Source organism: Nicotiana tabacum, chromosome 13, assembly GCF_000715075.1.
Source record: "Nicotiana tabacum cultivar K326 chromosome 13, ASM71507v2, whole genome shotgun sequence".
Lineage (NCBI taxonomy): Eukaryota > Viridiplantae > Streptophyta > Magnoliopsida > Solanales > Solanaceae > Nicotiana > Nicotiana tabacum.
This window is the reverse complement of record NC_134092.1, coordinates 119131712-119148115: the sequence shown is the minus strand read 5'-3', so window position 1 is coordinate 119148115 and position 16404 is coordinate 119131712. Positions and strand designations below refer to the sequence as shown.

Genomic DNA, 16404 nt, shown 5'->3' with positions numbered 1-16404 from the left:
GCTATCCTAATTCAGGATGACTTAGACTTGGCGTTGCAAGAAAAGGAGAAGAAGTCGGATAAAATGACGGACGAGGAGTTTGCCATCATAGACAAAAAGGCAAAAGCATGTATTATTTTAAATCTCTCAAATAAGGTTTTACGTGAAGTTTCTGTAGAAACCACAGCTAAAGGCATGTGGGAAAAATTGAAAACCTTATATATGAAGAGGACGGTGGAAAATAGACTTTACCTGAAGTAGAAGCTTTATACATTTCGTATGGGTGAAGGTACCTCTATTCTCTCTCATCTTGACACCTTTGATTCCATTCTTATGGATTTGAGTAATATAGATGATGAAATTAAAGATGAGGATCAAGCCGTATTACTGCTTTGTTCTTTACCACCATCTTTTAAGCATATAAGAGATACTATACTTTATGCAAAGGATAATATCTCTTATAAAGATATTAAATCTATCTTAAAATCAAAAGAACAAATAGATAGTGATATTTCTGGGGAAGCTAGTGGAACTCAAATGGAAGTTGGCTTGTTTGTTAGGGGAAAATCCGACTCCATATCCAGATACAATAATTTAGAGTGTCGCTATTGTCATAAGAAAGGTCACAATATCTCCGAATGCTATAAGCTGAAAAATAAAGAAAAGCATAAAGAAAGGGAAAATGAGCACAAAAATACTGACACTGCCGAAGCAAGTGTAGCTGCTGATGAGACTGGGGGAACTATTTTTTTAGCAACTAATAATAGTTTCAAATCTAACAATGAGTGAATTTTAGATTCGGGTTGTTCTTATCATATGCGTCACAATCGGTATTTATTTACCACATATGAATCTATTGGAGGTGGAGTTATCTTGATGGGCAACAATGCTGCCTGCAAAGTTTTTGAAAAAGGTACAGTCCGAATCAAAATGCACGATGGTGTGGTGTGAATTCTCACTGATGTTAGACATGTTCCTGACTTGAAGAAAAATCTCATCTCTTTGGGCACTCTAGAATCTCTTGGGTGCAAGTACACAGGTGAAGGTGGAGTTCTGAAAGTTTCTCATGGTGCTCTTGTGATCATGATAGCACACAGATTTGATTCGTTGTATACTTTATTGGGATCCACTATTATAGGCCTTAGTTTCGGTATCAGACAACTTGTATGATTTTGATGGCATTAAATTTTGACATATGCCCATTGAGGCATTTGCGGAGAAGGTGGAGAAAATTTACTATATCAGCCAAAATTAGGCCAAGGTGGAGATTTGTAATTATGACCAATATTTTGGCTAATGAAGTCCATCTCACATAAGCATAAGCATCTTTGCAAAGTGTAGACTTTGTTGGCAATATTCTTTGGGACCCAAAAATATTGCATTGTGTGTTGGACATCATTTGCACAAGTTGTATCTCTTCTTTTACACCTAAGAGGCCAAGACTTTTTTGCCTATAAAAGGGAAGGTCATTAGTTCATTTTAGACACACCAACAAGACTTGAGTCTTCATTTCTTGTTTCTTCCTTTATTAAGAGTGTTTTGTATGAGAGTTAAGTGTTGAGAAACACTTGTGGGAACCCTCTCTTTGGAGTGATCTTATGAGGTTATTCCCTTAGAGTATTTGGGATAAATTAGAGTATTTACTCTAATTTTGTACTCTCTTTTGTACTCTTATTGGTATAGTAAAATTGTTCCTCTCCGCTTGTGGACGTAGGTCACTTTGACCGAACCACGTTAAATTGGTGTCTTCTTTATATGCTTTAATTGTCGTTGTTATCAACTTCAATTGTTTTTGTAATTATCATTATACCGTTGTTTGGCTAAATTCCGCACCACCCGGGTTCCGATACTAACAATAATCATACAAGTATTTATATCTTAGTTTAAAATAGAACTTTTAATTTTTTTTAAATACTATATTCAATCAAATTAGCAAGGAAACTTTTCTTTTCCTTCATTTTTACGACGAAACCGCAAGGAAACTAAAAATAAAAAGAAACATTATAAGGAGAAAACCCCAAAAAAGAAGAGGAAAAAAAAAAGGAAAGGAGGAGGAATTGCCAGAGTGCCTTTGCTGGAAATTGTGATTTGGAAGTTGGACACCACCGAATCCCAACTCTCAATTTAACTATTCCTTCTCTGACTTTTCCAAACTGTGAATCTTATAACGCGTCCGCTGAAAAGCTGAATCCTAGACATAATTTTTTCTTCAATTGGAGCTGCAATTTGTTTAAAGGTTTGTTTTATTTCTTTGCCCTCAATTTCAATTACCCTTTTCATAGTTGGTTTTGGATTTGCCTTTGCATTAATATTACTTATTGGTCATATAAATTAGAACTCTAGATTTAATCCGATCAAGTTATATATGTCGTTTTCATGAAATATTCAGGTAATTCTGAACTGGGGTTTGTTTATTTTTGATCAGATGCAAAAGGGGTGCTTTTTATTTTGAAGAAATTGTGAAATAGATAAGAACTTGGCTTGACTGAGTGGTTTTTAATAACAGAACTTTAAAGGTTTGAGCTTGATATCAAATTTCAAACTAGAATTGTTGATTGATCCAATTGAGTTATATTTGTTTTTCATTGAAATACATAGATATTTTGTGAACTGAATTTCTTTGGTTTTGATCATATGAAATAATGGTTGTTGTTTTTGAAAAAAGTAGTTAAAAATAATAACTTGGCTTTTACTGACTAGTTTTTGGTGAACAGGAAATCATAATCTTGAAAAGTAGTTGGGGAGGATTGAGATATAGTTTGTTGCTCGTGGGTTCGGCTTTTTTTTGTCAAAAGTTTCAATCTTTGAATTTTGCATGAGGGTTTGTGAATAGAAGATGTATAGCAATTTCAAGGAGCAGGCAGTAGCGTATGTGAAGCAAGCAGTTGAGGAAGATAACGCTGGAAATTATGCAAAGGCGTTCTCACTGTATATGAATGCTTTGGAGTATTTTAAAACACATTTGAAGTATGAGAAGAATCCCAAGATTAAGGAAGCGATTACGCAGAAGTTTGTGGAGTATTTGAGGAGGGCTGAGGAGATTCGTGCTGTTCTAGACGAGGGAGGAGGTGGGCCACCAGCATCCAATGGAGATGCTGCTGTTGCGTCTCGTGCAAAGTCAAAGCCAAAGAATGGAGGAGCAGAGGGTGATGATGCAGAGAATGTAAAGTTAAGAGCTGGACTTAATTCCGCTATTATAAGGGAAAAGCCTAACGTGAAGTGGAACGACGTAGCAGGGCTTGAGAGTGCCAAGCAGGCATTACAGGAGGCTGTTATACTGCCGGTTAAGTTTCCTCAGTTTTTCACTGGTTAGTCCTCCCCTTTTTTCCCGTGTTTCTGTACATAACTTAGTCTCAAGATTGATATAAAGAAGTGAACAAAGGTTTAAAATGTGATATCATTCCTCTGGCTCTGTCTGCAATTCTTAATTTTTTATCGCTGTAATTTCTTCCCTAAACAATGGTTAATGCTTTGAATTGGAAGTGAATGTTCTGTTGGTGAAACACTAATTAACATAATTGCTTGGTCTCTGCAGTGAAGGAACTTGTGTGAGCTATTAGTAACTACTTGTCTCATGATATCATGTCTGATAAGAATTACTTTATCGGCTAATTAACTGGATTAATCGGATGACATATACCAAAGTTACTTTTGATTCACGGGATGGATGATCATCACAACAAAGAAAGCGACTAACTTATGAGTGGCTTCATAATAGGTGACACTATTAAAAGCCTTATCAAACAAAGTTTTACACTACCGAAAGTAACCAAACAAAAGTTTATAAACACTAACCATGAAGTCCCTTATGGTATTTAGTTGGAGATTCTAAAGAAGGTTTTCAGACTGCAACTTCAAGAGTCATGCCACTTCCTTACGAGAAGTCAAGAACTGTATGAAAATATAAATAGAAGTCCTTTATGTTCATAGCTTCTTGAGTTAATATTTCTGTTTCATTGTGCATTTTCCTATCAGGCAAGCGTCGACCGTGGAGAGCCTTTTTGTTATATGGCCCGCCTGGAACAGGAAAGTCATACCTAGCAAAAGCTGTTGCTACAGAAGCTGATTCTACCTTTTTCAGGTAACACGCTGAAACTGGTGCGCGAGATTCAGATTCTTCTGCATTCTATTAATGGCAAAGGATATATTTTATTCACCACATCTCCTTCTTATCCATTTCCCATTGCATCACTTTGGAACTCTCTACCTTTGGAGAAAAGATATGCTTTCAGTTCCGCTTAGTGGGAATGCTTTGTGTATATATTGGTGTCCATTATCATTAAGTGCAAAAACATTGAATGAAAGTAAAAGGTAAAGACATAAAAAGTGAAAGCATCTGCTTGTTATCCATTTCCTCTTCATCACTCTCCCACACTCAAGCATGCAAAGACACTGCCTAGGCGAGGAAGAGTTAGAGAGACAAGAAATCAATGTTTTATTCAACCTCATATATTTTACTGCTTTAAAAAACAAACATCATGCATGTGAAATTGTCCTATTTCGGCTATGCAGTGTTTCTTCGTCAGACCTTGTTTCAAAGTGGATGGGTGAAAGTGAAAAACTTGTGTCAAATCTATTCCAAATGGCCCGAGAAAGTTCTCCTTCAATAGTATTCATAGACGAAATTGATTCCTTATGTGGCCAAAGAGGTGAGGGTAGTGAGAGTGAAGCATCGAGACGTATCAAAACTGAGCTTCTCGTACAGATGCAGGTAATTTCTGTTCTGAGAATATATGGCAACTGCTTTCTTGATTCTTTGAGTTCTTATTTTCAACTATTTAGCTACTGGCAGATTTATTCCTAAGCAAACTAGTCATAGATTTTTGCTTGGATTTACATAGGAATAGTAGTTAGATATTAGACATTATATCCTAGTTTGGTTTGGGATTTGAGAAAAACTGTATTCAATAGGATAGGGCTTTGAGTCTTTATTTTTTGTTTTTTATTTTTTGGTATGAAGTTCAGAGTTTTTAAGCAACTGTGCCGGAGTTAAGAGATCTCAGAGTTTTTGGTGCTTCCTTTGGCTTAAAATACAATTACAAAGAAGCACTTGCCGATGCTTTTCAGTTCTGAAAACAGGTGTAGTTTTCAAAAAATTTCAAGCCTCTTTCGTTCTTAGACCTTTTCTAAGCCATCATGCAACATAAAGCCTTTTCATTCTATCATTCCCTACCCTTGTTTGCAGTGCATTTTCAGTATTTTAAACCCTATAACTACTGTGTACATCTCATTACAGTTATAAAGTTCTTTTTGAGCTTGCAAAAGTAAGTTTTATCTAAGATGATACAAGGAAAATTTTCAATTAACTAGAAATGGACCCTTCCAGAGTACTTTTGTGGACACAATTCAATAAGAATCAGACATATTTTAAAAAATAAAATAAAAGGGATATTGAGGGGAAAAAAGAAAACCCCCAGGTTGGTTGAACATTGACTGCAGGATTTTAGAATACATCTCTGGAAAGGATAAGTTCTGTCATTGGGGCTCCCCTATGTTTAAATTGTTGTGACATGTATCAAAATGATTTTTAGGTCCTTCCTACTTTTTCCCTTTAGCTAAATCTTACCTCTGGACAACATCACGCGATTCATGGAAATTTCCTGGGGGAATCTGGTATTACCTGCAGCAAACTTTTACATGCATCTCTATTTCTATTTTTCTTCTATTGCTTACTTCTAAATTGCAAAGTACTTCCCATATTGCTTTATGCTGATTTTCTTCAATGCCTTCTAGGGTGTAGGGCATGATGATGACAAAAAAGTTCTTGTTCTTGCAGCGACAAACACTCCCTACTCATTAGACCAGGTTAGAAGGGTCTTTCAACACTCTTTAACTTCATGTTTTGTTAAGACTTATTTCTCCGTTCCTGTCTAACGAGTAGCTTTCCTCAGGCTATTAGGCGGAGATTTGACAAAAGAATTTACATCCCCCTACCAGATTTGAAGGCAAGGCAGCACATGTTCAAGGTACATGGGAATATTTTAAGCATATCAGGAATCCTCTTGGAGCATTGGTCTCAGATGTTGCGACATACTGATCTTATTTACGTTCATGAGCAGGTACATTTAGGAGATACCCCTCACAACTTGACAGAAAGTGATTTTGAGCAACTAGCTCGGAAAACAGAAGGTTTTTCAGGTTCAGACATTTCTGTATGTGTAAGTATCATACTTTTATAAAGTGTTTTTATTGAATACTAGCTGGTCTAATATTCCAAAGAAATACGGTCAGCAATGCTTCTCAAAGGTAGCTGGAGTTGCTCTTTTCTCATCTTCCTTTAAATGAGACAGGTAAACGAAGTCTTGTTTGAACCTGTACGTAAAACTCAAGACGCTGAGTTTTTCATTAAGACCCGTGATGGGTTGTGGGTGCCTTGTGGGCCCAGACAACCAGGTGCCATTCAGACTAATATGCAGGAGCTTGCTGCAAAAGGCCTGGCCTCAAAGGTAACGACATAAGTTGCTTCTGGCAGATAGACGATTACATTGTGATATTACTTATAGTCATGCCTTCTATAATGCTGCCCGTAGTATGCCACGTGTTAACTCTGTAAATGAATTTCATACTACATGCAATTGAAATTTACAGTCATACTTAGCACTCTAGGAGCAATGGTCTCGCAACAAGATTTATAATAAGACATGGCAGAAGCATAAAATAGTTTTTCAAGTCTCCAAAGCCAAACTTTTGAACAAAAAGAAAAACAAAGTGGGAGAAGTTATTGAGACACTATTATAATAGATATCCAACGTTATGATGGGTCAGGCTAATAATTGACACCATTATAAAGTAACTAATGCAGTATGGTTGTTTGTTGATTACCAATTACTGATTGATATTTTTGCAGATAACACCACCGCCAATCAGCATAAGAGATTTTGACAGAGTGCTATGGAAACAGAAGCCAACAGTAAGCAAAGCAGATCTTGAGGTGCACGAGAGATTCACGAAGGAGTTCGGTGAGGAAGGATGAATGCTCTTTGGTTTTCTACACAAAATTATGTAACTATTATTGAACCGAAATAATTTATAGTCAGATGATAAAACCTAACAGCCGTGTGATGAAGAAAAATAATCAGTCATGGTTCTTACTTTAAGGACCATTGAGCTGATGTTCAGCGGTTGCTGCTTTTGCTTTGCTGTACAACTTAATGTTATTTTGTCAAAAAGCATTTTATGTAATTTTACACGTTCAGACCATAAAGGAACGTCAATATTTCTGATGGAATGAAAGAAATGCGGTTTTTCTTTTTTACAAACAAACATTAACATATGTATTTTTTTTACAATGAAAAAAGATACATATAATATGGCGCCCACCGTGGGGCTCGAACCCACGACCACAAGGTTAAGAGCCTTGCGCTCTACCAACTGAGCTAGACGGGCTTTGCTTCCAGACACAAAAATTTACATATTATTTGAGGAATACACTTTTGAACCTTTGATCTACTTTCTTAGTACCAGAAAGCTGGAACGAGATAGCAACCCTAGCTAAAAGCAAAGGCATATAGATATAAACACACGAGGGCATTACCATAATTGAGGCAAATCATCTGCAGTTCTACATACAGAATGAAAAGTCATTAGGACAATTTACAGGATTCTGTGATAGAGATTGTCATTGCATGCAGTGTGGATGTAGTTAGAAGGTACGGTTTCAACTTAACTTCGCATTTTCAACACGGAACTTAAATATATATATGAAATCGCTAAACTTTTAATAAATATAAAATTTTGACCGCATAATATTGATAGTGTATCGGGTTCAACCGTAAGAACATCAAGATTGAACCCATCAAATTCGAATCCCGGGTCCGCCTCTTACTGTATGACCTTCAAAACTGGCTCAATCATTTGAGCAGTGAATATTACACGGGAATATTTGGATACAGTATCAGGCAAAGAAGAAACGAAGTGGTAATCTTCTACGTGTAGCTCGGTTGTGCATTAAGGCTCCAAACCAGATTCTAAGCTCCCTGTATCTCCAAAAAATGCCGAGAGAATATAACAGCTCTCCCTCTCTATTCCTATCTATAGTCTCTCTGCTTCTATAATGTTACCTAGCTGCTCCGGGTCGTCCTCTGCTGTATTTTGGAGGATTCGTCCTAGCGGCATCAACTGTTATCATCCAGCCATTAATGATCTGTAAAACAAAAAATCAATAAAGTTATCATTTCTGTTAGCACAGATGATTTTGTGGAAGTAAAATAAAGCACTTTGCTCCAAAATTACCTTGCCATTCATCTCTTTGAAAGCAGTAGTTGCAGCCTCCACTGTTGTGTACTCAACAAAAGCATAACCTTTCGACCTCTTGGAAATTTTGTCCATTATGATTTTAACTGTTAGGATACATAAAAATGTTAATGAGCAATGATTTCTCCTACGACTATGCTATGAAGCAGATATCTTCACACAACAAGCATAACACCTTCAACAAGTTCACCATATCCTTCAAATGCTGCACGCAGCGTTTTCTCAGATGTATAGAATGACAGACCTGTGGAGAAAAGGTACATCGCGAATAGTTAGATCATCGAAATAAGCAACAATCTGCAGCAAAGTAATCTCTTGAGTCTTGTGCTAAACGGGAAATGAGTAATTTAGTTATGTAAGAAATAAACAGCAGTTTTTTTTTGGTGAATTCAGAATTGCAACTTACCAGTCACAAAAAGCTTCTTGGTTATAACATCTGTTTCCCTGTCTGATGCTGCAGATTGCTGGGAATCATCACTCAGCTTCAAATTCCCACCTGATAAACCATGGGTATTCAAACTTTCAAGAAATAGAGATACTACATGTAATCTGTTTACCAAAATTTTGGGAACATTGCTTTTCACAACTAGTTTTCTCTGCTATTTCGTCTCCCTAAAAATAAGGCAAATGAAAAGATCGATAGCTTCATCCATATTTAACCGATCAACTCAGTTATTCTTAAAGGACATGCTTTTCTGTACCATAGAGGTGTGACAAACAAGATGACCATGCATCTTGCTCGATGTACACTAGATTCAAATTGACACTCAAAAGCGCAAACATCTCACTGAATTTTTCAAGGAAAATCATTACAAAGGTTCGTTTCCTAAGGGAGACAACTCTTTGCTGATGGAAGAATTTTATAATAACGCGTTGTTACTGGAAATTAACTTTGAGCAAGACTTCTAAAATCACCTTCAAGGACCAGACTACAACAACAACAAACCCAATGTAATCCCACCTTCAAGAACTAGACTGCCAATGGGATATTGTGAAGAGGTCAACATGTAATATTCTATATGGTAAGAAGGTTTATTCACCCTTAGAAGATCATATCCCATATAAGGGGATCATATAATCATCTTATATAGTTAGAATCATCACGGATAGAACCTGGAAACTAAAGTTAATAAAAGAGCATGCACAAGAAAATTTAAAAGAAAAAAATGTCTAGGTTGACTTAATCCTTATATACTAGTATATCTTTTTCTTTCAAATAACCTGCTGATATACTGCATTACTGTGTCAAAATAAATTAAGGTCAATAATTTTATGACATTTCACATTTATATTTCCATTTGATATCTTCTAGATGGCCCAATCCTCAACATCAGAGATGTAGCATTCAATAGGGTAAAAGTCAGATATGATCTCTAACCTCCATAGTCTTTATTGTCCGAGTCAAAATTTTCATCTGGCCGAACAGATAGAACTCCAGGCATTCCTGTGATGGTACATCAAAACATTTACTGGCACTATAAAAATAATTATTACATATTACAGGTAAGATTGCTAGTATGACATGATAACCTCACCAGCTAATTCTTGAGCACACGCCTCATCTAATTCACAACAAAATCCATAATTGGATTGCCAAGACACATGATATAAGCACATCTGTGCATCCTTCTCACTGTCATCAAGAAACCAATCCGTCCTTTTAGCAAAATGTTAATAATGAATTTGAAATAACAATATATTAATGCTCAGAAACAAATACTTACTTCGCAAGAACTTTGGTTAGAACTTGAACGTAATAGTCAACCACCGGGGCTTTTCTTATGACTCCAACAGATGGCCTGGATATCCGAACAAGCCAATGTTTAGAAGTCCCAGCTGGAAATAACGATGAGCCATCGGCATATGAATTTGATAGGGAACTTAACTGACCCTTCGGGTAGCTATAGTTTTTCACCATTGAGTTAAAATCAGGGTCAGGTATAACTGATAGTACCCCAGGCATACCTAGGATTCAAAAAAGTAGAAAAATGAACAATTGATTCAAGTCTTAACAAAAAGGGAAAGTTTCAAGAACATCCAAAACATATATGTAGTTTTTTATAATTAGTACGCACTGCACCTAAATTACGGGGCAATAACAATAGAGGAGGGCATGCAAGAAAGCAGACAAGAAATTTACCAGCAATCTCATTAGCTACATCCTCATCAATGTCGCAGCAAAATCCATACGGGACATTGCAAGAAGCATTATACATACACATTTGAGCATCCTTCTCACTGTTTCATTAAGAATTGATAGTTGTAAAAATCAGCACCAACTCCCATAGAAAGACATTTTTTAAGATAACTCAAGTAAGAACTCTAGAGAAATTCTAAAATTGGATAGTTGGAAAACAAATAAATGGAGCAAAAGTTTCAAGTACTAGATGCTCCCATCACATCCTACAAAATATGGGCAGCATTTAGATTGTGATTATAGGAGAAAAAAAGTGAAGAAACAAAGTAAATAGAGGAAAAGAGGTGATAAGTGCTAATATGAGTTTGTGAAGAAAATTGAGATGAAAGCTTGAAGATTAACGCTAATCTTTAGATAGCAAAGGTACAATTCAAATTGCAAGAATCCAATTATTCTAACAAGAGGTACCAGAGCGGATCAATCGGGGTAAGATACTTAAAGCTCTTCTGATAAGTAGCAATTCAAGGGAAGATTCTACCAGTATAGTCAGAGACTGTATCTGTCTAGAGACACCAACTCATGGCAGATTTTGTAAGTATTCTCAGTAGCGTCGAGAAGCTCAACATGCATATTATGGATAGTGGAGCACAGGAATACAATATCATTTTCTCAGTCACGAGTTATTGGATAAAATGGGCAGCTCAGACACCACACACCAACTGATGTTGAAGCAGCACGAATGTGGAAGGATTAGGCTCGAAACCGTTGTATGCACTCCCTATGACATTAAAAGGATAAATATTTGCAAAAAAAAACTAATAAGACTGGACACCAAAAGGCGCTTGGGATGCCCTAGCAACAATTTTTACAAAAAGGAACAGAACAAAACTGCAGAAACTTAAGAACGAGCTTTTGTTATCTTACAGTGAAACATGGCAGTAAAGCCAATGCTTTTCAAAGTTAAATTTCTATGTTATGAAATAGTTTTTGAGGCAATGTCAGGCTTACCTGTTAACTGGAGGAAGATTCAGCTATATCCAGTTAACGAAGTAACTGATTTGCATAGATTGACTATGGATGCAGCATTGCAGCCAATGCGAAAGGTCAGATTCTTGAAGTATTGTCCAAATTGGACATTGTGAGAAAGCATTTGACCTTGTCAATCGGGATTTCCTAATCAATATCTTAACGAAATGGGTTTTGGAAGGAAGTGATGCTTTTTCGTATCAGCACTGCCAAGTTCTCAACTCCTATTAATGGATCTTCTGATAGTTTGTTTCCATCCCAAAGAGGTCTTAGACAAGAGGACCCAAACCCTCTCCCCCCCTTTGAATTCATCCTAGCAATGGAGGACCTGAATATTGCCATCTCTAATGGGTAATGGCTAGCTGATTGGCTAACACTTGCATAATTCAAATTACAAGCGTCCAATTGTATTCGACATAAAGAAAGAAACAGTTTTACCAATTTCCACAATTTATCAGCATATAATCTTAGTCAAGCACAAATTCTTTTACCATCAATCAATAAAATTTATTATACCAATCATAGAAGCACTAACCAAAACACTTAAACTTGGTGAAATGCAGAAAAGATTATATTTTTTACCTGCCCAAGACTCTTTGAAGGGTGTGCACATAGTAATCAATGACCTCAGATTTGGAGCTGACCCCATTGGGCGGGGTTTCCAGTAGCACCATCCAGTGGCGTTGAGCGTTAGAAGAAGTGGGCAAATGTGGAGAAATGGGTGTAATAGATGAAGAAGCTGTAATTGAAGTTGCTCTGTTTCGGCAAGTACAACAGTATTTGGAAGAAGAGATGGTGGAGCAGAGGTTTTTGGATGATATATTAGGAAAATTTAAGGTGTATTTGAGAATGGTTTTGTGGGGTTTAGCAGATAATGTTGGGATTACGGAGAGAGAAGAAGATGAGTGAGGCACAGTCACTTCCATGGCTCAACTCTCTCAGAACTGATAAAAGGGGAAAGAATTAAAACTTTGCCACCATTACATAGTATTTCATATTTATTTTTCCCATTTTATTTAAGAAAAAAAAAAAGGAGAAATGTCCAAATTTATCACCCTAATTCTGTGTGTCCTTGAAAAATTGTAAGTTTTTGGAAATTTTTCAAAAATAAGTTTTTCAAATTCCAAAAGTTGCTTTGACTATTTTTTCAAGTTTTTCGGAAAAAACTTTTTTCCTTACTGGCAAAACTACAATCTTTTAATGCATGTCCAAACATAATTTAAAATTTCAAATATTATTTTCAACTTAACTTCAAATATTATTTTTTTTCGAAAATCAAAATTTTTATGTTCAAACGTCGGCTTAGTCTACTATACAAAAATATTTTAATTTTATTTTTCATTGTACTTTAGGGCTATTGGTACTTTTGACGCTAGCAAACTCCCTTGACTTTAAGAGAATTCAAGTTGTGAATTTCATGTGTTCAACGAAAGCTATTTTTAACTATGATTTAAAATAATCTTTTTTACTTTAAGTTGAAACTCTGTTAGGATCAACGACATATATTATATATTTTGCTAATGAAAAAAGTATGAGTAATTTATAATATAACAAAATAAAAGATTAATATATTGAATATAGATGAATAATTTTTTTTATTTTTTCTCAAGGAAAAAAAAAAGAGGGACAGCTCTAACTTAATGACATATTTCTTCTCTTTTTCCTTCTTGTTATATATGCTAGTAATTGTGTTAACAGTAGAAATAAACTCTGAAATATACTAGAGGACCTGACTTCTGTCTGTAGGGTAGTTGGCTTGTTGGTAGTGTTCGGGAGGGAGGGGGACTTCAATGAACTCCTAACAACCAAGGATAAGTTTGGGGGTAATAGCTTGAACACTAATAGAAGTAACAGATTCTGAAAATGCTTGAACAATTACAAATTAGTTGATCTAGGATTTAAAGGTTCAAAATATACTTGGTCTAAAAAAAGAGACACCAACACGCAAGACCTAATCCTAGAAAGACTTGACAGGTGCTTTGTCACTGATGATTGGATAGAGGAGTTCCTGACTCAACTGTTACCCATCTCCCTAGGATCCACTCTGATCATTGTCCCCTTCTCTTAAGCTTAATTCATCAAAGTCAGAATAGGGCCAATAAGCCTTTTAAGTTTGAGTCTATATGGTGCAACCACCCTGACTTTCTTCCTCTTGTGGAAGATAGTTTTGCAGTTAGTACTGATATCCTGAGATCCACCTCTGTTTTTACTAATAGGGTGGCTGATTGGAATAAACATGTTTTTGGTAACATTTTCCATAGAAAAAAATAGATCCTTGCTAGACTAGCTGGCATCCAGAAGTCTAATGCCTATCCCTTTAGTACCTTCCTACAGGACCTAGAAGCCAAACGCTAGCAAGATTTCTCTATCATTCTTAGGAGTGAAGAGGACTTTTGGAAGCTTAAATCCAGAATCAATTGGTTAAGTGAGAGGTATGCCAATACTAAATTCTTCCACATATCCACACTTAACAAAAGAAGGAGGAATAAGATCATGTCTCTGTAAGATGAGGTGAGGAACAGTATACTGGATCCCTAAGACATTAAAGATACAATCCTTAACTACTTCACTAAGATCTATACCACTGAACACCAAGGCTCAAATTTGAACAAGAGCCACATTACTAATAGTGCAAATGTCCTGACTACGAGGGAGCAGAGCACCATTGACTCTACCCTTAGGCTCTCTGAGATCAAGTGTGCCATGTTCTTCTTCAAGGCCATGAAGGCACTTGGGCCTGATGGTTTTCACCCTTTTTTCTATTAGAAATACTGGCACATTCTTTCCGGTAAGGTAATCCAATACTACCATACTGCCTTCTCTAACTGTACAATGCCTCCTGAAATAAACAAAACCAACCTCTGCCTCATCGCTAAGTGCCCTAATGCCACCATGCTGTAAATTTTAGGCCAATAAGTTTGTGCAACACCATGTATAAGCTGATCACCAAGATCATTATCATAGAATCAAACCTTTGCTACAGAATATCATTGGCCCTACTCAAGCCAATTTTTTAGCTAATAGAAAGGGCGTTGATAATGCCATTGTGGTACAAGAGTACATTACCCACTTCTAAAATATGAAAGGTAAGAATGCCAATATGATTCTAAAAATGGACATGGAGAAGGCCTTTGATAGGTTAGAATGGTCTATCATTAGAGAATCCCTCATCTTCTTCAACTTTCCCACCAAATTAACCACCTTAATCGTGTCTTGTCTCACTACAAGCTCCATTTTCATCCTTGTAAGTTGTACTCAAACTGAATACTTCAAGCCTAGTGGAGGCATTAGGCAGGGGGATCCCATGGCTCCCTATTAAGTCCGAAATTGAAAGTCGGCGTCGCATGGGAAATCAGAAAGCAGTTGATGATACAGGAAAGTGCAATATATAAAAGGTTTCGACCAATGTTCATTTAGGATTTAAAGACTGAGAATTTGACGCTCTGAAAAAGTCATATAAACTTGCAAAACTATGATTTTTTTCTTTTTAAAAAGAGAACTATGTTTGCCAGAGCCAATAGGAGAAACTGTGAGACAATCTTATCCATCATAGGTAATTTCAATGCTGCATCTGGGCAGAAAGTCAACTTTCAGAAATCTAAAGTGATCTTTTTTTCCAACTACCAGAAAGAGTGGGCCAAAACTTGCAATGTTATACTAGGTATTAAGGGTGCCAGAGACTTTGGAAAATACCTAGATTTCACCATCTTCCATAGAAGACCTAGAAATAGTGACTTCTAATTCATCCTGGATAATCTCAACAGTATAATGGCAGGTTGGAAAATCAAGTTCCTGAATATGGCTGGACGCACCACTCTGGCCAAATCATTCCTTAGTAGCATTCCCAACCATGTAATGCAATATATTAAGTTGCCCTCCCACATTACCAATCAAATTGATAAAATTCAAAGAAAGTTTATCTAGGGAATAACTCTTGCAAAAAGGAAGCTCCATATGGTCAAGTGGGCCACTGTCACCAAATCAAAGAACAAGGCAGGGCCGGGCCTCCAACATGCCCATCTAAAGAACAAAACTTGTGATACCAGCCTTGCTTGGAGACTCTACAATAACACTACCTCCATCTGGGCTAGGGTGCTTATGGGAAAGCACTGCAGTGGAGGAGGTAATAGCACTAAGGCTAAAACTAGGACATGAAAATATGTTCAGAGGGGCTAGAAGAGATGCACTAATTTCACTAGATGGGTGATTCACAAAGAGGATATGGTTAGATTACTTACTGACACATGAATTCCCAAAATGCAACCATTAGATAAAATCCTTAATGGTCCATGGCACCAAAATGACATGAACACCAGAATAAATGCAGTGTACTCCAATGGGGCTTGGGACTTTACCTCCATTCCCTACCCAATTCCTCATGACATTAACATCATAATCCAAAACACTTTTATCCCCACCTCCACCGCAGTTGAGGGCAAACTCATATGAAACCTTAACCCCAATGGCTTGTTCAGTACCAAATCTGTCTACTCCTTCATTGATGCACTCATGCACAATGACACTTCTCATGAAGAGCAATACAGTTGGATTTAGAAACTAAAGACCCCCAATAAGATTAAGTTCTTTATATGGCTCATGCAGCAAAACAAGCTGCCTACATGGAACCACTTATATCACATAGGTCTGACAATTAATCCAAACTGCTACTTCTGTGATTCTGCCATAGAAGACATAAACCACATCTTCTTTGAATGTGCTAATGTCAAGGAGTTCTCGCAGCAACTGCTGTACATGTGCAACCATAAGCCTAACCTTAGTGTCAATCCCTTTTCTATGCCAAACTGGGAAGACACGTGGCATAAGCTTCAAAATGTTGATTACAATGCTTGCATCAAATGGAAACAACTACTGCCCTTCTGCCTCTGGGCCATCTCGCTCACTAGGAACTCTAATGTCTTTGAAAAGAAAAGAAATTACATTAATGTGCACCAAATAATTGCAAAGGTTGTTGAATACCACCATATTGCAGCCACATCTAAACCTGTTAT

At 36.7% G+C, this 16404-nt stretch overlaps 2 protein-coding genes and 1 non-coding gene across 5 annotated transcripts; 1 reads left to right on the top strand and 2 right to left on the bottom strand.

Moving 5' to 3' along the window:
* Nucleotides 1-1994: 1994 nt before the first annotated feature.
* LOC107832775 (protein SUPPRESSOR OF K(+) TRANSPORT GROWTH DEFECT 1) lies at nt 1995-7242 on the top strand. 3 transcript variants are annotated; one of them, XM_016660650.2, is made up of 9 exons: nt 1995-2215; nt 2694-3287; nt 3955-4060; nt 4492-4690; nt 5713-5784; nt 5871-5945; nt 6039-6137; nt 6270-6425; nt 6827-7242. In XM_016660650.2, exons 2-9 carry the CDS (start codon nt 2816-2818, stop codon nt 6950-6952), a joined length of 1305 nt encoding a protein of 434 aa, XP_016516136.1. In that variant the 5' UTR covers nt 1995-2215; nt 2694-2815; the 3' UTR covers nt 6953-7242. The 3 variants fall into 3 exon arrangements, with proteins under 3 accessions (XP_016516136.1, XP_016516137.1, XP_016516138.1); XM_016660651.2 differs by having other exon boundaries at nt 2077-2215; nt 2680-3287; XM_016660652.2 differs by lacking the exon at nt 1995-2215 and adding an exon at nt 2235-2368.
* A 50-nt stretch (nt 7243-7292) lies between these two features.
* On the bottom strand, nt 7293-7365 carry TRNAK-CUU (transfer RNA lysine (anticodon CUU)). The gene has a single exon. It is a non-coding gene; the product is annotated as a tRNA-Lys (tRNA).
* Nucleotides 7366-7672: 307 nt separating this feature from the next.
* On the bottom strand, nt 7673-12384 carry LOC107832776 (organelle RRM domain-containing protein 1, chloroplastic). The gene is made up of 9 exons (XM_016660653.2): nt 11978-12384; nt 10373-10470; nt 9957-10197; nt 9768-9865; nt 9611-9676; nt 8639-8728; nt 8408-8476; nt 8212-8318; nt 7673-8122 (listed from the first exon to the last, which is right to left on the bottom strand). Exons 1-9 carry the CDS (start codon nt 12319-12321, stop codon nt 8036-8038), a joined length of 1200 nt encoding a protein of 399 aa, XP_016516139.1. The 5' UTR covers nt 12322-12384; the 3' UTR covers nt 7673-8035.
* Nucleotides 12385-16404: the final 4020 nt, after the last annotated feature.

Bases quoted from the DNA above. Each gene is read 5' to 3' on its own strand.
- LOC107832776 (XM_016660653.2), bottom strand. From the start codon at position 12,321: ATGGAAGTGACTGTGCCTCACTCATCTTCTTCTCTCTCCGTAATCCCA. The intron at 9,866-9,956 runs GTAAGTATTTGT...TCTTGATGACAG, and splicing joins CTAACCAAAGTTCTTGCGAA to TGAGAAGGATGCACAGATGT. The intron at 9,677-9,767 runs GTGAGGTTATCA...GTACCATCACAG, and splicing joins GTGTGCTCAAGAATTAGCTG to GAATGCCTGGAGTTCTATCT.
- LOC107832775 (XM_016660650.2), top strand. From the start codon at position 2,816: ATGTATAGCAATTTCAAGGAGCAGGCAGTAGCGTATGTGAAGCAAGCA. The intron at 4,691-5,712 runs GTAATTTCTGTT...AATGCCTTCTAG, and splicing joins AGCTTCTCGTACAGATGCAG to GGTGTAGGGCATGATGATGA. The intron at 6,138-6,269 runs GTAAGTATCATA...TAAATGAGACAG, and splicing joins GTTCAGACATTTCTGTATGT to GTAAACGAAGTCTTGTTTGA.